General features: G+C 35.5%; 1 protein-coding gene and 1 long non-coding RNA gene across 4 annotated transcripts in view; one reads left to right on the top strand and one right to left on the bottom strand.

Annotated features, from left to right (window-relative positions):
• Positions 1–2,584, bottom strand: part of LOC143231328 (uncharacterized) — a 40,740-nt gene extending 38,156 nt beyond the window's left edge. Inside the window, exons 1-2 of the long non-coding RNA XR_013016877.1 lie at positions 2,556–2,584; positions 1,531–1,615 (exon numbers count right to left, since the gene is read on the bottom strand). This is a non-coding gene — a long non-coding RNA (uncharacterized LOC143231328). The remainder of the gene's footprint in view (positions 1–1,530; positions 1,616–2,555) is intronic.
• LOC143231840 (protein HEXIM1-like) lies at positions 1,320–12,520 on the top strand. Of its 3 annotated transcripts, none has more exons than XR_013017234.1 (2): positions 1,320–1,629; positions 10,651–12,520. XR_013017234.1 is itself a non-coding variant. In XM_076466556.1 (2 exons), exons 1-2 carry the CDS (start codon positions 7,743–7,745, stop codon positions 10,735–10,737), a joined length of 918 nt encoding a protein of 305 aa, XP_076322671.1. In that variant the 5' UTR covers positions 7,571–7,742; the 3' UTR covers positions 10,738–11,655. The 3 variants fall into 3 exon arrangements, 1 of the variants encoding a protein (XP_076322671.1); XM_076466556.1 differs by lacking the exon at positions 1,320–1,629 and adding an exon at positions 7,571–8,573 and having other exon boundaries at positions 10,651–11,655; XR_013017233.1 differs by lacking the exon at positions 1,320–1,629 and adding an exon at positions 7,572–8,937 and having other exon boundaries at positions 10,651–11,655.
• Positions 12,521–22,126: the final 9,606 nt, after the last annotated feature.

The raw sequence follows: 22,126 nt of genomic DNA, 5'->3' as shown, positions 1-22,126 counted from the left end.
AACAGGGACAATGTTAACCCAATATTAACAGGGAAAATATTAACCCACTATTAACAGGGACAATACTAACCCACTAGCAACAGGGACAATACTAACTCACCAGTAACAGGGACAATACTAACCCACTAGTAACAGGGACAATACTAACCCACTAGTAACAGGGACAATACTAACTCACTATTAATAGGGACAATACGAACCCACTATTAACAGAGACAATGTTAACCCGATATTAACAGGGATAATATTAACCCACTATTAACAGGGACAATACTAACTCACCAGTAACAGGTACAATACTAACTCACTAGTAACAGGGACAATACTAACTCACTAGTAATAGAGACAATACTAACGCACTAGTAACAGGGACAATACCAACGCACTAGTAACAGGGACAATACCAACTCACTAGTAACAGGGACAATACTAACTCACTATTAATAGGGACAATACGAACCCACTATTAACAGAGACAATGTTAACCCGATATTAATAGGGATAATACTAACTCACTAGCAACAGGAAAAATACTAACCCACTAGCAACAGGGGCCTGGCATGGCCTAGCGCGTTAAGGCTGGCGCTTCGTAATCTGAGGGTCGCGGATTCGCGCCCGAGTCGCGCCAAACATGCTCGCCCTCCCAGCCGTGGGGGCGTTATAATGTGACGGTCAATCCCACTATTCGTTGGTAAAAGAGTAGCCCAAGAGCTGGCGGTGGGTGGTGATGACTAGCTGCCTTCCCTCTAGTCTTACACTGCCAAATTAGGAACGGCTAGCACAGATAGCCCTCGAGTAGCTTTGTGCGAAATTCCAAAAACCAAACCAAACCGCTAGCAACAGGGACAATACTAACTCACTATTAACAGGGATAATGTTAACCCGATATTAACAGGGATAATACTAACCCACTATTAACAGGGACAATACTAACTCACTAGTAACAGGTACAATACTATCTCACTAGCAACAGGGACAATACCAACTCACTAGCAACAGGGACAATACTAACTCACCAGTAACAGGGACAATACTAACTCACCAGTAACAGGAACAATACTAACTCACTAGTAACAGGTACAATATTAACCCGCTATTAACAGGGACAATACGAACCCACTATTACAGGGACAATGTTAACCCGATATTAACAGGGATAATATTAACCCACTATTAACACGGACAATACTAACCCACTAGTAACAGGGACAATACCAATCCGCTATTAACAGGGACAATACTAACCCACAGTTAAATGTGACAACATAGCTGTCGACTGATGTCATTAGCTCAGTGCGTTTTGAATAATACTAGTACATTATTACATTTCCTGCAGCACGCGGTAAAGCTCGTACAACCACGAGATGTTTCTATTAACATATTACTGCAATGTACTTAGTGCCACAGTAGTAACAACGCACTCGGTATCTTATAATATACTTAAGACATTCAAAATAACGTAACCTATTCTACAAATACCACGGTTTCATTAAACCGTGAAAAATTAGCGAAGATTAATTATACAGATACTTTGGACTTATTAAGTACATCTGGAAGGAAGTACCGGCCTGTAGGATATACACACTTCTCGTCGGAGCGGTCCTCGACAATCGCACTGCATATGCGCACGTGAGTTAGCCTTTTTGTTTGTTTATGGGTGTGGCGATATTACTTCATACGTGTTGTGACGAAACTTACCTCAAAGATTGGCCATTGAACAATACTGCAATATATAACACAAAATTGTAAATGAATGACATATTGCTATAAAACGTCATATTACAAAAATCACTCTCAGATTTCTTGTGAAAGTGTGCCAATCTATTTTTTTAAACTCAGATCAAAAGCTTACGACAAAATTACATTTAGTCTAATTACATAATATAAACGTTTCAGTTCTTTTTTATTTCAGCGCCCAAGTTTCACGTTAGACAAATGATTTTCTTTAAGCACTAAATTCTTACAATTCATTAACGTGAATTTTTTTTAGCCAGTAACTTGGAAGCAGATTCCTTGCGGCAAGGGGACATAGCATGATCTGGTGGTTAGAGCTCTGAACTCGCAATCCGCGGGTTGTAGGTTCGAATACTCATCACCGAACATGCTCGCCCTCTAAGCCGTGGGGGCGTTACGTGACCGGTCAATCCCACTATTCGTTGGTAAAAGAGTAGCTCAAGAGTTGGCTAAATTAAGGACGGTTAGCGCAGATAGCCTTCGTGTAGATTTGCGCGAAATTCAAAAACAAATCAGGATTAACAAAAAGCTTGTAATGAAAACGTAACCATCAGGGAGGAAGGTTTATTCATTTAAACTTCATTGAATTTCAATCATGTTGAATATCGCGCTGTATAATAGTTCACTGTAGTCTAAAGAGAAATCAGGGCTAAATAGAGATAGAAACTGGACGGCAGTTAGGTAGCTAAAATATGAATATATATATATATATGTAGCCCTTAATCAAAAATATATTACACGTGTGATCCTTAATAAAAATATGTATCACTCATCGTAAGTGAGTGGAACAAAACTAAACTATGAATGGGCGTATGGGACACCTATTGGAGAAGTCGGCCACAGCAGCCATTTTAAATTCTCTACATCGTGATCTCACTGCGGTAAAAATTTTAAATTTTTTGTACCAAAATAGACCTTTTACCCCCACCCTACCCCACCCCACCCTCCAGTAAAAAAAAAAAAAAAAAATATGAAATGCCACTGAAAATAAGACAGTCAACTTGGAATACAATTAAACGTTTTGGTAATTAAATATGTGTTTGTGCGTATTTTCTTACAGCAAAGCCACATCGGGCTATCCGCTGAGCCCTGCGAGGGGAATCGAACCCCTGATTTTAACGTTGTAAATCCTCAGACTTACCGCTGTATTAGCGGGGGACGGTAATTAAAGATTAGAATGGTATAATAGTATTAATGAATTATGCGTTTACGTGGTATTAATTTTAACACTATAGGAAACATTGCACGAATTGTTTAATTATATATATATAGATAGACAGATTGTAAATAGACACGCTATACCGTATTTTAATTAAAAGTTTGCAATGTCTTTCTGTACTTTCTCTATCTTTGCACTTATCAACACTGTAGTTTGTTATTATTATTGTTAGCGAAAACCAAATATTGCATCTGATGTTCATTACATTTTCTGCATATGTAAAACATAATTAATGCCGTAGAACTAAGCTGTACAACAATAAAGACAGGTGAATGTGCTTCAGTCTTTTTGTGTGTGTGACCTTGCACAAAATAATGCCACGATTAAAGCCGTTTTATTTCAACGTTATCAAACAGTTACTTCTACCCCTAGTCCTGTAAAAATATATTATTACCGTTGATCTGTACGCTGAACAGAGGTCAGTAGTACGTGCTAACGGTTCTTGGTTAATTACTGTCATGTTTGTTTATTTCGACTACAGAATTACGTCAATATGCCTGTTCGTTTGATTGATGCCATTTGATTTATGGGAAATGTTAACTGTTTTGCTGTGCTTTGTTCTAATAATAATTAAATAATGACCTGTTTGGAAGCTAAAACAAACAGTGTCTATTGCTCGACCTTTGTTATCACCACCAGTACAGGATCAAGACGATCGTATGGCCTAGGCCTTACCAGCTGTATAAGTTAAACCAAACGTTCGATAAATTATAGATATATAAATCATAAATTCTGGTTTGAAATTTCGTAGGCCCTAGGTACTGTACATATTGTGCCTAATAAATAACACTATGTATCACAAAGTTTGTTTCTGGATAGTATGTGTTATTTCTTAATTGCTTATGTTGTAAATGTTCAGAAAATGACCATTATTCTCTTCGAACTTTGCTTTTGTGACCTGGATAATGAAATTTAGAAATTAACCTATTTTCTATGTAAAAACGGGCAAATTTGCACATTTTCATTTACGTAAGGTCTGAATAAAACAATATATGAATCAAGATTTACATGGATTTATACTAAAGTTATACAAAATGTTTAGAAGTGAGTAGTTTTTCGAGATTTGTGACTGTAATGTAAATCATTTTCATGTATCAGCTTCCAAATATAATTTCCGATCATGTTTTCGTCAAACGCTCCCAGGTCACAAAAACAAAGTTTGAAGAGAGAAATAGGATTTTTTTTTTCCATTTACTTTAGGCATAAGCAATTGGGAAATAACACTTTCTGTCCAGGAACAAGAAAAAGTAAAAATTTTGTTACATAGTGTGATCAAGAACAACACGATATATAACTTTAATATATGTAGTTTTGGGTAATTTAATTCGAGATTAGATTATATGATTTTCTACCCAGTAGTGAATTACTTAAATGTACAGCAAATTAAGAAAACCTTCCATCAAAATTTAGCTTTATTAATTTTTAATAGCTTATCTTATTAAAGCTTTAACATAGAATTATAAAAACCTTAAAAACATACGATAATCTTTTAAATTTTTCATTAGATACAGAATTCTGTCGCTACATTTCTTTAAATTGAATTGTCCTTAACGTCTAAACTGACTAGACTAACTCACAGTAATCTCTCATGTTAATAGATTCAGAACAGATTGTGAGTTTCTTGATCAAGATATGGAAGGCAATTGTTTTGCACTCGGGTCACGAAGCACTCGTCGTGTTCAAGCAGCGTTAACACAGACAGCTATTGGGCACAGAATCTGGCAAAGGGGCCCGAATTTGATATTTTGTGCATGCGTGTTTTCTTTTTTTTTTGAAGCAAACCAGCTGTGACCTGACAAATACATTGTTTTGATATCGGGTATGTGAACATTTCTGAAAGAAACCTTTAGGTCCACTGTATTCTGTATTCTCAAGACGGCTGGTGTAGATTTTAAAATTTCAATTAAAATAAAGTACAGAACAACGTTTCGACCTTCTTGGGTCATCTACTGATTTGCAAACTCATTGTCAATCTAAAGATGACATAAGAAGGTCGAAACATTGTTTTAATACCCACACCAGCCGTCTTGAAAATACATTTTTACTTTAAGTGGGTTTCTCGTTATTACGAATTACTTTTGGTTCACTGCAAAAGTATAGATTCTCTGAGGCTACCATATGCTAACCCTAAGAAAGAAAGAGAAAAAAGAGAGTAATTTTTCCTTCTTGTCTGGCGTTAATGTTTACACTCCTTTCTTCGTGTTATTTAGGTTTCTTTGTAACGAAGTGCCAATAATCAGATTAGATATGGCCGTAATTTTATAAAAGCTAAAGCTTCTCACAGTACAATGCTTTCTAGATATGCTTTAATTATGGACATATAGATTTCTTTTAATCTTCAAATGATGGCACTGTTATATTCTGTTAAAATAAGTTTAGTAACCCAGTCAGTATAAAATGACAGTACACTGTTTGTTGTCGAGTTTTGCCTATAGCTATAGCTATTTTGAAGTGATGGACTAGAGACAAAACAATCTGTCAATACTACTCACATTTGAGCTACTCTTTATTAGATGTTACGTGCTATCATTTATTCCAGACGAGCCGCCGAGATAAATTATAATACGTAACGTAATACAACGAATAATCCATTACTTTAAAACTAACTTATGAGTACAAATTTTAACTTTCTGAAGTCTTGATTTATGGCTTTAAGTACTTTCTAGTGAGCTTTTTATAAAGAACTGGCTTCGTTAGGACTTAAGTGATACTCTGAATCTGATCAGTATTTGGGCTTACTAATTTTTGATGAGAAATTTTTATTAACTGTAAAATGCATATTTGTACCATAAATAAATTAATCCTAACTTCATTAATTGTATGGTATTCTCAGGGTTGGTAAAAATTATATTTTTATAACTGTTTAATTTTTTCCCAAATTTCTTAAGAGATTTAACGTATAAACCAACGACAATAATGCAGCCAATCATATTTGTAATGCCACTTTCAAAGCATTTACCTCAGATCAGTGTTTTACAAATTATAGGGGACGCCCTTTTGGCTAGAGAGCCTAAAAACAACGACAGAAGAAACAGAAGTTTTTGTTTTCAATTCCACGCAAAGCTACTCAAGGGCTCTGTCGGATGCGATGTTAACCTAACAAAACTATAACTTTGTCCTTTTTTTTTTACTTTCGCATTTACTCACTCTAAAAAATTATTGAAAATAGGTAAAGAAAATGTCAGTATTGCTGTTATTATCACTTGCGCAAATCATTTTTATGTGAAAGGAGACGCAACAGAAGCGCCGCTATTTACTTTGTAAACCACTGCCATAGAAAATGATAATTTGTTGTTCTTTGAATGGATTGAATTTGTTCAGATATTTCTTTTGCTTCTCATTTTTTGAAATATGTTGTTATAGCTTATATATTTAATGTATACTTATCACAGTATAACTTCACACTTTTTTGGCAAAATTTTATTGACATACATACTTGTGAATATACTTGAATGTAGTTTGTTTTGAATTTCACACGAGGTCTATCTGCACTAGTCATTCATAATTTAGAACTGATAGACTAGAGGGAATGCCACTTGTCAACACCACTCAGTGCTAACTATTTAGATATTATTTTACGAATGAGTATTGTAATTCACCATCGTACAATAATGTCTCTATGGCTGATTGTTTGTTTGTTTGTGAATTTCGCGCAAAGCTATACGAAAACTATCTGCGCTACTTAATTTAGCAATGTAAGACTAGAGGGAAGGCAGCTAGTTATCACCATCCACCGCCAACTCTTGGGCTACTCTTTTACAAATGAATAGTGGGATTGACCGTCACATTATTACGCCCCCATGACTGAGAGGGCGACCATGTTTGGTGCCATGGAGATATGGACCCGCGATCCTCGGATTGCGAGTCGAAGGCCTTAACCCACCTGGCCATGTTGGGCCCTCTATGGCTGAAAGGAGAAGTATTTTCGAACTCACGATCTACAGATTATGAGTCGAGAGTTCTAAACACTTGACCATACCAGGCATAATTTAAAAATAATTATGATGTTCGTGTGATCTGAAAAAATATATGAGAGTATTCGTAAAATTTAATTTTGTGATATAACAAGAGACGTTGCTGCTATTAATTTTCATACACCAGTTATATTATTATACGTTTCAAAAGAAACGGCATTTCAAATGATTATATTAATCAATACTAAGAAAAATGTTAGCTGCTGTAAATACCTGTTATCTACTTTTAAACTTTCCCAATAAGTATACCATATGTAAAGAAGAAAAGGCAGTTTTTGTCAACGAACTTAAAGCAATAATCCATTAAACAAAATAAAACCATTGATCAAGTTGATATTGTATCATGAGATTAACATCATTTGTTTTAAATATATAAAAAGTTACATTTTTGGTCAATAGATGGGGAGACATATGGTTACTTATCGACTTACCAGCTTTTTCACATGTGTATTAATCCGCTACAAACAAAGAGCAAGTAATTTTCATTAAAATAAACAACTAATTAGCGTAAAAACACATGTTTATAGTCACATGATAATTCAGTTCAATAAAACTAATTTACTAATGCTTCTGGAACTCCATTTAATAAGCCATTCTTATGGATCTACTTATTAGCGCAGAAGGGCACATTTTTCTACGTCTATAATAAACAGGGAGCAGTAAATTTTGTTGGTAGAACGTGTATGCCTAGTGTTTGGAGGTTATTAGGTATACTGTGTCGAGTTATTTTTTTTTCTTTCAGTAGGATATTATTACAGTGGTCGAGTTTTCTGGCAGTCATTTCTGCTTAATTTTTTTGGTTATTCATCGACAAAATGGCAGATGTCGATTTAATTTCCCCTCGCGAAACATTTAATGCGAAAAGGCTTGAGCCAGCAGAAGACGCTACCTCAGAGTCTACGTCAAGGCCAATAGTTATTGAGCGCCAACGGCCACCTAGTGGATATGATGAAAACAACTGTGATCAGCATAGTAGCCAAAGTGAGGAAAATGATACAGAAGGGCAAAAACTTTCAGACAAAATGCAACCAAGGAAGAAAAATCGAAGAGGCAAGTATAAACACAAGAAAAGGAAGTGGAAACCTTATTATAAATTATCTTGGCAGGAAAGGCGCGAAGTTGACGAACGTGAAACAATGAAGGCAAACCGTGTTCGAGAAGTTATGCTTTCTCACGGACAGGCCCTAGCACCATACAATACAACACAGTTTTTAATGGACGATCACAATGTTCAAGAACCTGATTATGAACATATTAACCAAGGACACCGTCACATTCAGAAGGAGAATGTAGGAGATACTTCGGATGAATTTTACAGTTCACCGGAAGACGAGGAAGACTTTTTGCAGCAACAGTTTTGTGAGGCATACGATGACATTCATGCCGAACGCTTAATTTCTATGTCAAAAACTGACCTTGTCCAAGAATATATTCAACTAGAAGACAGAGTCGAAGAACTTGAAGTGAAGTTAAGAGATGCTAAATCCGCGTCATCGAACAAATCAGTAACTGACACTGAAGTGCAAACGCCTAGTGTTAAAGAGACAGAACAGTGGGAAAAAAGTAGAATATTTCGAACAGAAATCTTGAAACTAGCGAAGGAAAACCAGCATCTAAGGAAAGAAAACGAGAAACTAAAAAATATGGTTAGTGACAGCTCTCCGTCATCGTGATAAAACTAACACAGTGTCAGGTCGCTATCTCATATACAGATATACAAAACATTTTTATTGTTTCTGTTTTTGATGTCGTTTTATTTTATGTATGCTGTTTTTACATTTCAAAACTGACGAGATCTAGTAACAATCAAATTATGAAAAACAGCGATACTGTATTGTTTATATTTACAATGAATGATCGTCCAATGTAAATTTGTAAATATAAATGCAAATTAAATTCTTTTATGTTGTCAATAATGTTGCTAGTTAGCTATTATCGAGATCAAATTAAAAGTGAAACTTGAAAAGGGATTGCTCATCTGTGCGACATAAAGTAAAAACTTATAAGCAGGTGAGTTCTTTGTTATTAACTTATAAAGACTTTAAATAAAGTATATTAACTTATTTAAAAGCTCGCGCAGTTACATTTTATAGTTATAATTTGGATGCTTAGCAAAAATGTAAGTTTAGTGTAACTTTGGTCCATATTATTAAGACATTACAGTGGACGTAAAATGATTTTGTAGCATATTAGTTAAAAAAATCAAGTGTTGCTCTGTAATGGCGTTGAATTTATTTTGATGTATCATTGTATGCGTTGACGAACGTTTGCATTAGAATTCCTGTGTTTATGTGAATTATAACAAAGAATTTGATAAAATTTGTATCCGTTTTAGGGTTTACATTATCAACTTTTTTTTTTTATTTTGCGACTTATAATTTTATCTATCTGCAAAGTTTGAATGTCAGTCTAAACGTTTCGGTGAATATAACAAAAAAATACGACTGTGGAATTCGTAGCTATCGATTTCAAGTTTCAAACGATTTCCTTAAGACAAATTACTCGAACGTGCAGTCCGAACTGGAGCTAGTTTCTATGAGCTAATCATAAGAAAATGGGAATTGTGTAGGGTTCTCACACCTTTGTAATGTAAAATATTTCTAATATGAGTATATTTTTAAATCTGCAAATTAATTGGCACACAATTTCGTTGCTGTCGGCTTAGGCGATTTCTGTTTTGAACTCCCTCTAACGGAATATTTAGTAAACTTAAAGGATGGATCTTTTTTTTTTTTTTTTTTCTCATACTTTAGGTTAGTAAATTTTTTTAATAATTTTGTTCAATTGTTATTTAACAAAATCTGTTGACTAAATTGAATGTCACTGGCACGACATTATAATATTCTCAAGGATTTGAACGCATTTTACCGAATACTTTATTAGTTCAGGTTTTATAGCGGTGCAATATATCATGGTGTCGATTTCGAAATGACCAGGCAGAATGTAATTTGTATTAACACGCATCTCTATACTGCATTTTTTGTGTACGATTTTAATATCAAATTAAATAAGTTTCCACATTTTGCTAGCAAATGTTTATTTTATTTTTGCAGTTAAAGGAGTTTCCAAACTCTAGTTTAGTCTGGTGATTAAGGCGCTTTTCTCATATTATGCAGGTTGCGGGATCGAAACCTGTCACAAGAGATGCTTGTTATTGAAATAGTAGGATGTATTATTATGGGATAGTTAGTCCCACTCTCTGTTCAAAAGTAGGAACAGTAACAAAAAACCTTTAATTTGTCATGAATGCATAAAGTACGTGTCTAACAAAATAATATTAATAATAACAGCTCACTAAATACTCCGAAAAGTGGAGTCAAAACACGAAAGTAAATATTATACTATGAGAAATGTCTAAATATCTTTACATTTCTATATAAGATTCACCTTATTGATAAATAAACATACTCGTGTAATGTTGCTGTCATTGGGAACTTATTGTTTAAAAGTGGATGAATAGATAGAATTATCTTTTGTTTTCATGCTATGTGGAGATTTTGATACATCGTGTAAATGAATGAGTTAGCTTCGTAAAGACTGTGCAGTAGTCTATGTAATTTTATAATATATGTGTGCTTTGAGCGACGACATGCCTGTAATTGTTGTAAATGTAAAAATAATTTAATAACTTCTGATCAGAACTAACTTATCAAAATATTCCACTACTTAAATCAGAGTTTAAACTGACATCTCAGAATGTTTTCCTCACTTACCTCTTTTCAGACAGTCCCCAGTGAACAGCAGTATGTTTGTGGACTAACAACGCTAGAAACCGGGTTTCGACCCCCGTGGTGGGCAGAGCACAGATAACCCATTGTGAAGCTCTGTGCTTAATTACAAACAAACTTTTCAGAAATTTGAGGTTCCAACTTTTTATCTTTGTAATATATTACGTTGGGCGTAGGCCTACCATAGTTATTACTAAAGAATCCAAAATTGGAAACGAAACTTAGTCTAGGCCTAAGGATTAATATAAATTAACAAATACTCGTCTATATAATAAGATTCAGTGTCTCTAGGTGTGTGTGTGTGTGTCACGTAACTCCTCCTAAACAGCTGGTCGCACTCGGGGATTCTCAAAAATCCCTTTTCATAAATCTCTGGATTCAGTCTTCTAAATGGTACCAACCGAATCATCTTGGCCCGGAAGTTTGCATAAAGATAAAACTTTTTATCCAACCTCTTGGAGAACTCGGCTGTTTTGCGAAAACAGTTTTATGAGGATTCCCCGAAAGTGAACCCCAAATATTGTATTAATTTATGTTAAAGCACTTAATTAAATAGGCCTTCTAATTACCTTTACCTTTCGTAACTTGGCTAAAGAAATTAAATTTGCAGTATAGTGGTTCTGTAAATGTAGGCCATAGGCCTACGGGTTCGCTGTTAGTCAAACTAATAAAACACCTCAGATTAATTTAGTAATTGGTAATAATAATTCTTTAAAATTACACTAATTTTGCAGTATACGTACTGGTTTGTAGTTGTTTTGATATCTTGAAACTACCGTACTTAACTTGCACTTTAAATATAGCCTAGCCTTTAGCAAAACTACGAAAGTCATAATTCAGGTAATAAAGGAAATTGAATGATTAATCTAACGCTTTTTTTCTTATTATTTTCCCTCGCAGATGGGCTTATTTGTGTATATATTGCTAGAACGTGTTCTGACACCGAGCAAGTTCTTTTTGGATTATTTGATAAAAGTAATGACAAGTCCAGTTCTCGTAATGATGACGAGTTAATTTATTTCTTGAATAACATTTGCTACAGACGACGTTCATTTGACACAAATCCTAAGAATAAGTTCACAGTCTGTTTCATGATAAACTACGATGTTAAAGTTATAACGTCTAACTTATAAATAAACATACTTACAGACTATTCTTGCTAGAAGACGCGTGGAGAATTCATAAGTCACGTATTTATGTTTTTCTCTTGTTTCGAGCAGTATGTAGAATAATGCAATAATGTGGAAAAGTTCATGATTAGCTCTATCTTCGCTTTCTGGTGGCTGATCGGTAAGTCTGGGCTTGTAACATTAAAAATCAGGTTTCAATAAGGGGTTGGCGTTTCGAAACATGTCTCTCCATCGAGCTTGACATGCCCAATTTATAAATAACTTTCATTATGGACTGTAGTCTTTGTTTGTTTGTAATTTCGCGCAAAGCTACACGAGGGCTATCTGCGCTAGCCGTCCCTAATTTAGCAGTGTAAGACTAGAGGGAAGGCAGCTGGTCATCACCACCAACCGCCAACTCTTGGGCTACTCTTTTACCGACGAATAGTGGGATTAAGTGTAACATTATAACGCCCTCACAGCCAAAAGGGCGAGCATGTTTGGTGCAACGGGGATTCGAACCCGCGACCCTAAGATTACGAGTCGAACACCTTAACCCAACTGGGCATGCCGGGCTCGGACTGTTGTCCAAAAAAAGTATCGTTGATTTTGTTTTATCCCAGCTTGTGCCCAAGTTGTTAAATAAGTTTCGTTTGATTATTAAAGTTGATTTTGAACTTATTATAAAACAAGTAAAGAGTGTGACATCAAATAAGATATAACTTTTGTAAGGTGTGATAAACTTAATTGAGGTTATTATTTTTTGGTTTTATTTGCCAATGTGTGTGTGTGCACCTCTAATCTCACCTTCAAATTTTAAAATATACATACAGAATAATACTCTCATTGTAGATAAGGTTTTCCACTCTTTTGTTCTCTCAAAATAACAAGGTTTAAGAAAAATATGGTATGTTTCAAGACTCCATTATGTCGACAAGAATATAAGCAATACTGAATAGCCTTCTTTATAATAAGGCGCGCGTCCTATATATTCCAAAAGATATTTGTGGATTCTTTTGCGTTATTGCGACATTCACATTTAATTCACTTTAATGAACTGTGTTGAGAATATAGTGCTACGAATTACTGAGGTATACAGATATATATTTTACTCTTGTGTGTATTTTTGAAACTAGTAAATTCACTTAGATCATTAGTAAAAGTGAGTTAAAACATAAATTATTCAATAGTTGAACTAATGAGAAATAACGGAATGTCACATTATAATAAAAAACATCATACACCCGTATTCGTTGATAGATTGTTTAGGTGGAGTATTCATGGTGAAACTTTGTAGAATGGACGACAACTGCCTGTTGTGGAGACACAAGTGTAGTGGACGACTTTTCAAAGTCTTTGGTCTTCAGTCTGAGGACTTTCGAAACGTCATTCTCTTCACTTGTGTCTCCACAACAGCCAATTGCCGTCCATTCTTCGAAGTTTCATTATCAGACGCACGATTCTTTCAATTTTACGCATTCTAAACAAACCAATTAATACAATTTCCTACAACTTTAGGTTTGAAAACAAGTACAAACCTCACTGACGATAGAAACGCACATTACAGATGTCAGTAAAAATATCTAAAATATTATTATCTACAAAACAATATCCGTTTTGGGGTGAGTGTAGTTCCACTCTTGAGTGGAAGTTGATTATCTGTAAATTCACCATGATACGTCCTTCTTGCATTTCGTGTTTTGTTTTTCTCTTGAATTACTCATTGCATAAATTAATAAACTAAAAGTATTCGCTATGTGACTTGAGTAGATAAGATAGAAAATATATCACAATAGGCCAAGAAAACAAAAACGAAACCACTTTAGTGTTACAAACACAGAAACTTTAACTTTGCATATATAGATAAAAAAATAACCGATTACTTTGACTGAAACCAATCAACGTGTAAAGAATTGCATTTGACCAATCTGTGAGTTTATATTTATTTGCTTGAAAAATCTTACGAAGTTTATTGAGTAAACAAATATTATTCACAATAAGTATGAAACCATCACAAATGTGGTGTGACAGTGACAACGTCACTGAAAAAAAGCAAACCTATAAATAGAGAGGAAATCCATAAGGTCGCTTGATACAGATCATTAAAATACAAGGGAATGTGTCAGACGTATTACGAATAATTGAAAATCCTTCCTCACTAAGAATTAGATAATATTCAACTACCCTTTTGTTTCCCTCGTGTAAGTACAGAATCATAAGTACAAACTGTGTTTAAAAAAATGTGATACAAGTCATACTTAAACATTTTAAAACTTAGTTTAAAAGCCGAAAGCTGGCGATCTATTGGAAACCAATAAACATAAAAATTATTATAAAAAATCAAGTTAAGTGCAGCAACTTGTGTGAGACAAAATATAGATCTGAAATGCTATTTCTAAACGTCTCTGATTTTTAGCTGAAATGGACAAATTTAAAGGAATCTGTGTTGGTTTGTTTTGTTTTGAATTTCGCGCAAAGCTATCGAGGGCTATCTGCGCTACCCGTCCCTAATTTAGTAGTGTAAGACTAGAGGGAAGGCAACTAGTCATCACCACCCACCGCTAACTCTTGGGCTACTCTTTTACCAACAAATAGTGGGATTGACCGTACATTTATAACGCCCCCACGGCTGAAAGGACGAGTATATTTAGTGTGACTGTGTTGGAAATCTACAGTTAAGTTATTTTTTATAACAATATTTAGGCTTTAATCGTTGATGACAAGAAAACTCACTTGTAGAGAAAAATTTATATTTGAAAACGTTTGGTGTGGGTTGAGAAAATTCTAAGTGAACCTGACGATGACCGAAGAAGGTCGAAACGTTGTTCGCTCCTCTACCTAGAATTTTCTCAATCCATACCAGCCGTTTTCAAATATAAATTTTTAGGCATATTAGTTCCCAATAATTTGTCAGCTTTAAGCATTTAAATAGTAACCTTTAATACAAATACAAAGAGCACTACACGATTAGTACATTAATGGTACAAAGGATTATCACAGAATATACATAAAAAGCGATGGTTTGGCGTGGCCAGGTAAGTTAAGGCGTTCTACTCGTAATCCGAGGGTCGCGGGTTCGAATCCCATTCGCAACAAACATGACATTTTAAAACAAAGGGGGCGTTATAATGTGAGGGTCAATCCCACTATTCGTTGGTAAAAGAGTAGCCCAAAAGTTGTCGGTGGGTGGTGATGACTAGCTGCCTTCCCTCTTGTCTTACACTGCTAAGTTAGGGACGGCTAGCGCAGATAGCCCTCGTGTAGCTTTGCGCGAAATGCAAAAAACAAACAAAGATAAAAAGCGAATCGTGAATTGTACAATGAACATTACTACTTCTTTATGTGATTCCATAGTTTCCCAATGTACGATTGTGGAATGCTGTTCCTACTCATCTGTATTTATTACTACTCACAACACAGCCAAGTTGTTTGGTCACCTTCTGAATTACCCGGTGTTTAAGTAAGCCAATACAGTTTCAATTGTGGCCAAGCGTGTTAAGGCGTGCGACTCGTAATCTGAGGGTCGCGGGTTCGCATCCCGGTCGCGCCAAACATGCTCACCCTTTCAGCCGTGGGGGCGTTATAATGTGACAATCAATCGCACTATTCGTTGGTAAAATGAGTAGCCCAAGAGTTGGCGGTGGGTGGTGACGACTAGCTGCCTTCCCTCTAGTCTTACACTGCTAAATTAGGGACGGCTAGCACAGACAACCCTCGAGTAGCTTTGTGCGAAATTCAAAAACAAACAGTTTTAATTGAATTCATATCTGGATTTTGTGCAAGCCAAATTACAGTTGTGAGTGTCACATCAGCGTTTTAGTGTGAAAATATTATTTTACTAATTTGCTATGTGCTTGGGATTCTTGTCTTGATAGAAGATGAATGCCTGCTCAATTGGTGGTGACCCTGAGGAATGGTTTGATTAATAAGAGTTTCCATGCACCTGTCTACAATCAGTTTCGTGCGTCACATAATCCTTAAGCTGAGAAGCAACTTCAAATTTGTACCTATCCCCCACTACTACCATTTTTCACTGTAGATGTTGTATTGGCTGTGGTCCTGTTCTTTTGTCTGTTATGGAACAAACAAGTGATTCTTAACAATCGCATCTGTAAGAAGCGTATGGCTCCAACTTTACTTCAGTTTGTGGTACGATAGCACTGCAATCTTGTAGTTTGGTTATTTATTCAGAGTATCGGTTTGTGAGTATCTCACGTATAATTAAACCATTTGGTGCTAATGTGTATCTTACTGTTCTAGGAGTAACATTTAATTGTGTATTTATAACAACGTCATTGAAAAGATCTGTACACAGGGTTCATATTCTCAGACACATAGCAACACTTTTGGGAAGTTTCAGTTTACTACCTTTATCACTTCTATTATTAACAGTACAAAATTAACGTACCATCTTCAGAATCGTGGATAAAGCTTCTGACCAAACTCCCTATTTTGAAGATCCTTGAACAGCCAAAATTTTTATTTCTGCATGGTTTTCACGAGGTGTTTCAGAAATGACTATTCATACTACTAATACTAGGCATCATATAATTGTCCGTAATTTTACAGATTTTGTACTTTTTTGACTGAATGGATAACAACCACTTACTATATACGATATCAACAAGTGTCTGCAATCTGGTGTAGTTGATTTTCACACGATAAATAGATGGCGCTCCTTCTTTTACCCCTGTCCTCACATTTTCCACAATTGTTACCACTGATGTGTATAATAAGCTGTCATATCGGTGAATGCAAAGCACGGTCAGATTTACTTACGAGCATTCATTCATATTTCATCATAAGAAGTGGATAAAGAAATTAAAAAATAATTTTAAATTAATCAAACTCATTATCTTCAGATTTACGTACTGAAAGGTTCAGACTGTTTTAAAATAAAGATGTAGTAGAGTTTAAAGTTGGATATCTTTAAAGCCGAAATTCAATAAAGATACAACACTTAGTCCAGGTTAATGAGTCCACAGTTTTCAATTTCGAAACACTTCTGTAACAAGAATTTAGTTTCAAAGTGCATCGCTAGAGGGTGTGTGTTCTTTTAACAAAGCCACATCGGGCTATCTGCTAAATCCACCGAGGAGAAATCGAACCCCTGATTTTAGGATTGTAAATCCGTAGACTTGCCGCTGTACAAGCGGGAGACCCGCTAGACAGTCGTATGTTATGTAGGTTATCACCAGAGGTGTTATCCTGTGAAAGGGCTGAACAATACTTTATAAATATTATATTTATTAATTAAAGAGACATGAATTTGTGACCACGTTAATTAATAAGCCGTTACAGAACTTTATGTTATTTTATTAGATGTGACTGATTTAATAAACAAAACTATGGAATAAATTTTCAACATAAACATGTTCAATTTTCAACGCATGTGAAAAATGATTGTTCTAACTTAAACACGAAAGAAAAGTTTACAAGTTAAATAGTACAAGATAAAACTAACGTTTCAAATTGACGTTCTATTCATCTTCATCTGTTCTGTTTCATAACACTGCACTACGAAGTTTTTGCTTCTTGAACAATGTTGGGTGTTCCTTATAGATTTTTGGCTGCTGATTGCGAAAATCACATCTAAATTTGCCCATCACGTACCGTTTCATCGAAATGTTCAGTTTTCACCAGGACATTGCTACAATGGAAAAACTATATCAGGGCAACTGAAATCCGTCAATGCTTGTTGACTACTGTTGGACACTGCAACGTGATGCACCGGACATTGAATACAAACGAAAATCAGGAGCAAAACACTTTTAATTATGTTGAACTTAATAGCGTATTAGAAACATAAACGTAATTAAATACGTTATTGCCGGTAAACAATTTATTTCTCAGAGTTCCTACGTGATGAAGCAAAACCAAAACTATATTTGTGAATACCCACCAGGTACTTGTCAAAATCAGCAAAAACTTTTCAGGTTTGATTGTTTGTTTTGGAATTTCGCACAAAGCTACTCGAGGGCTATCTGTGCTAGCCGTCCCTAATTTAGCAGTGTAAGACTAGAGGGAAGGCAGCTAGTCATCACCACCCACCGCCAACTCTTGGGCTGTTCTTTTACCAACGAATAGTGGGATTGATCGTAACATTATACACCCCCACGGCTGAGAGGGCGAGCATATTTAGCGCGACGAGGACGCGAACCCGCGACCCTCGGATTACGAGTCGCACGCCTTACGCGCTTGGCCATGCCAGGCCCAACTTTTCAGGAAGCAAAACTTTTCAAAAAATTGCTGTGCAGTGTAATTTATATCTGATTGTTAAAGATATGGTTAAAAAATGAATAAAGTTGGAGTACACAAATCGACAGCTTTTTCCACGGGCCATAAATACCAATCAATAAATAAACCAAACCTTTGAATAATATCATATTTCCATCATCGATAATTAACACAAAAATTTTGCATAAGAAATTAACTTTTGTCGATATACATGTAAACAATAGGTATATATAAATAACCCAGTTATAATAAATTGGCCCGGCATGGCCAAGCGTGTTAAGGCGTGCGACTCGTAATCGGAGGGTCGCGGGTTTGTGCCCGCGTCGCGCTAAACATGCTCGCCCTCCCAGCCGTGGGGGCGTTATAATGTGACGATCAATCCCACTATTCGTTGGTAAAAGAGTAGCTCAAGAATTGGCGGTGAGTGGTGATGACTATCTGCCTTTTCTCTTGTCTTACACTGCTACGTTAGGGACGACTAGCGCAGATAGACCTCGTGTAGCTTTGCACGAAATTCAAAAGGAAGCAAACAAAACTATAATTGAGGAAACGTAAAACTGATAATCCAGGGGCAAGTGTCCTCTTGCGAGCGCACCTGCGACTAATTTCACTATTTATTGTAAATTGATGGTGGTAAATTACATGTATGAAGCAGAGGAAAAGTACATCCAAACTTCATGAGGCTTCTTGTAGCTTGTATTCAATATCTTCAATAATTTTAATTATTTACACATACTGTACAATGAGCTGGTTTCATTCATGTTCACACTTTCATAGCTTTTACTTACAAATTCTGTATGACATTTTTTACAGACAGGTCAAACTGATATGTTTTTAATTATGAAGATTAGAAGCTGAATAATTATAGAATTTTATCTTTATGTAACCAATATAATATTTCAATAATTAAAGTTCTGTCACCTTACAGTAATTCGCTGCACTCTTTGAATTGATGATAGATGTTAATAGATATTAATTTATTGACCTATTTACGTATCTCATGAAAATAGAGAATGTAATAGTATGTCAATCACATCACACCTCCTGTAACCAGTCAATCACATCATAGCTCATATAACCAGTCAATCACATCATAGCTCATGTAACCAGTCAATCACATCATCTGTAACCAGTCTCAACTTGGGTCTTCTCGCAATAATGGGGTTCATCAGCCGGGCTGAGATAAAACACGTCATAATAATTATCGAGTCGTTATTGATGTCATAAGTCAATTGAATGAGCTGTGAACTAAATTAAGTTAGTGACTTTTTATCTAATTAACACAAACGCAATGTTGCGTCTTGGGCCAAAAGATGTCTTGAAAGTTTATAGAACATACCGAAAGTCAAAAACATTTTAGCATTTCATTTAAAAAAAATGTGAGGACTGACATATTATTTGGACAGTAAAATAAAATAAAAAGTGAACAAAAATAATGCATCTCGAAGGCGCTCATCAGGAGTAGAATTCCTTATCTTCAGCAACGTTTCACTCATTTACTCGACTTCCAAAAGAAATATTTGCGCAATACAAAATGATATTGCTGAATCTGTGTGCAAAAACGCAAAAACAAAATATTTCCAATGAAATGTATATAACTCCATACAATTTATTGAGGATATACTCTTCAAATGATGCGAAAATTGAAAGTTCTGATATGGAACGAGTATGTGTGTTTTATTTATAGCAAAGCCACATCGGGCTATCTGCTGAGCCCATCGTATGGAATCAAACCCCTGATTTTAACGTTGGAAATCCGTAGACTTACCGCTGTTCTAGCGGGGAGCAATATGGAACGCGTTCATACTGGTATCTTACGTAAGTGATTTATGAAATTTCAGTGTAATTTCTTTTAACTGGAATGCAAAACTACAATATCCCTGTAGACAGAAGAGACTTCAACTGTCACAGCGAACAAAGAAATGAAGCTACTAGAACAAAGTAGTGTTAACGACTGTTTGGACCACATGTCACCACTGTTACAGCGCCAAACCTAAACAGCCGAAAAAACTTAAAACTTTCTATATCACTAAAGAAGGAAGAATATGTTTTAAACTTGATATGTCTGCATATCGTTCTGGTACTTTTCTCATTAAAGCAACCATTGAGTTCAAAGTGTGGTTGGAGGCCTTTTTGGAAAGTAATGCATTTTGGCTCTACAATATTTTACAATTTCGTTATACTGATATCTTTCCTCTGAAAGGGTGTGATATATTTATTAAGTTACAAATTTACTTTCGTGGCATTGTATTGTTGAAATAGATATTCACTGCGAATAAAAAATATAGGTGATAAATACGTTAATATGCTTATGTATTATCATATTTAAGCTGTTCCATATAAAGTGCAATCTTGTAGATTTGAAACTAAGTTTACTTGTTTTTTTTTAAATTTCACCTAAATATGCGCGAGGGCTATCTGCGCTAGCCATCCCTAATTTAGCAGTGTAAGACTAGAGGAAAGGCAGCTAGTCATCACCACCCACCGCCAACTCTTGGGCTATTCTTTTACCAATGAATATTGGAATTGACCATCACATTATAACCCCTCCACGGCTGTGAAAGGGCGAGCATGTTTGGTGCAACGAGGATTCGAACCCGCGATCCTCGGATTACGAGTCGAACGCCTTAACTAACCAGGCCATGCCAGACCATATGTTTAGTTGAAAGCACCTATATTTCATATAAGTAAGCTTAATTTTCTTCAGAATTAAACGAGGTCAAGTCTAGTTCCTGATTTTGCTACCTTATAAGGGTTAGAAATGAAAATGACCAAAGATCATTATATAAAAATATTCGAAGAAAATGTAGCTTTATTTGTTGATCATGCGGGAGTCTGAAAGGAATACTGAAGACCGTGATGAAACATTTACGAATACTACCATAAACATGACATATTCTATGAAACAAACACTAGATTTATGGACACGAAGATCGACGTTGTTTAAAAAATTGTACAATTTTTATTTGCTCTTAAAACAATAAAGTTTAGTATCGTACTTCATACATATTACAACATTGATACTCTGTTTACTAGAGTAGAAATGAATCGTGTCCTTGATAATTTGGTATAGACTGTACTTTAAGCGGTCCAATCAGGGAGTCCATAAATTTAGCGATAATAAGCTCTAAGTTAGAAGGCCCGGCATGGCCAGGTGGTTAAGGGAAGGCCCGGCATGGCCAGGTGGTTAAGGCACTCGGTTCGTAATCTGAGGGTCGCGGGTTCAAATTTCCATCACACCAAACATGCTCGCCGTTTCAGCCGTGGGGGTGTTATAATGTGAAGGTCAATCCAACTATTTGTTGGTAAAAGAGTGCTAGCGCAGATAGCTCTAGTGTAGCTTTGCGCGAAATTTAAAGTAAACCACAGCCTAAGTTAGATCTGTTGTCAGATCGTAACCCTTCAGACAAATCCAAGTATAAATTAGCTTCCAGCAATTATTTATGGCCTCCATTATTATGAAATGACAGATTAGAGGAAATGATTAGTGAACGTTATTTATCGTCAGTTCTTGGGCTACTTTCATGTGACCACTATTCATAAAGCGTACCCACAATTCCAAAGTATGGAAATACAGTTACAACAAAGCCGCGAACAAGAAACCCTCGGATTACAATCAAATTACGCTGTCTGTGAGACCAGTCATGGCCAATTTATTTTTAAATGTTTTATATTTGCATTACGATAAATAATTGCGCCTATGCATTGTATTAATTATTGTATTGTCAGTTATTGACACAAAGGTGTATGTGTTGTTATAGCAAAGCCACATCGGGATATCTGCTGTGCCCATCGAGGGGAATCGAACCCCTGATTATGGCATTGTAAGACCGTAGAGCTTCCATTGTCCCAGGGAGATGACACGAAGGGAAATAATGTAGGTTGAAACTTAAATGATATAAAAAACAGCAACTAAAGTATATCTAGTCATATGTATTGAATCTGGCGTGTTTTCAGTCTCATGGGGAATGTCTTGTGAGTGATATAAAATTAAACTTAGAATCCGTTATTACGACTAAATCTATCAATCTGTGCCATATTTGTTAGATGTTATAGGGAACAAAAGAAATCAGTTAGAGTACCTCCTTTTAAACAGCTAATTTTTTTAAAAATATGTGAATAAAG

This window comes from Tachypleus tridentatus, chromosome 11 (assembly GCF_004210375.1).
Source record: "Tachypleus tridentatus isolate NWPU-2018 chromosome 11, ASM421037v1, whole genome shotgun sequence".
Taxonomy (NCBI): Eukaryota; Metazoa; Arthropoda; class Merostomata; order Xiphosura; family Limulidae; genus Tachypleus; species Tachypleus tridentatus.
The sequence above is the reverse complement of the archived record's forward strand: the minus strand, read 5'-3'. Positions and strand labels throughout refer to the sequence as shown.

Excerpts from the sequence above, each read along its gene's own strand:
- LOC143231840 (XM_076466556.1), top strand. The coding sequence starts at position 7,743 with ATGGCAGATGTCGATTTAATTTCCCCTCGCGAAACATTTAATGCGAAA. Across the intron at positions 8,574-10,650 it reads ACGAGAAACTAAAAAATATG|ACAGTCCCCAGTGAACAGCA; the intron begins GTTAGTGACAGC and ends ACCTCTTTTCAG.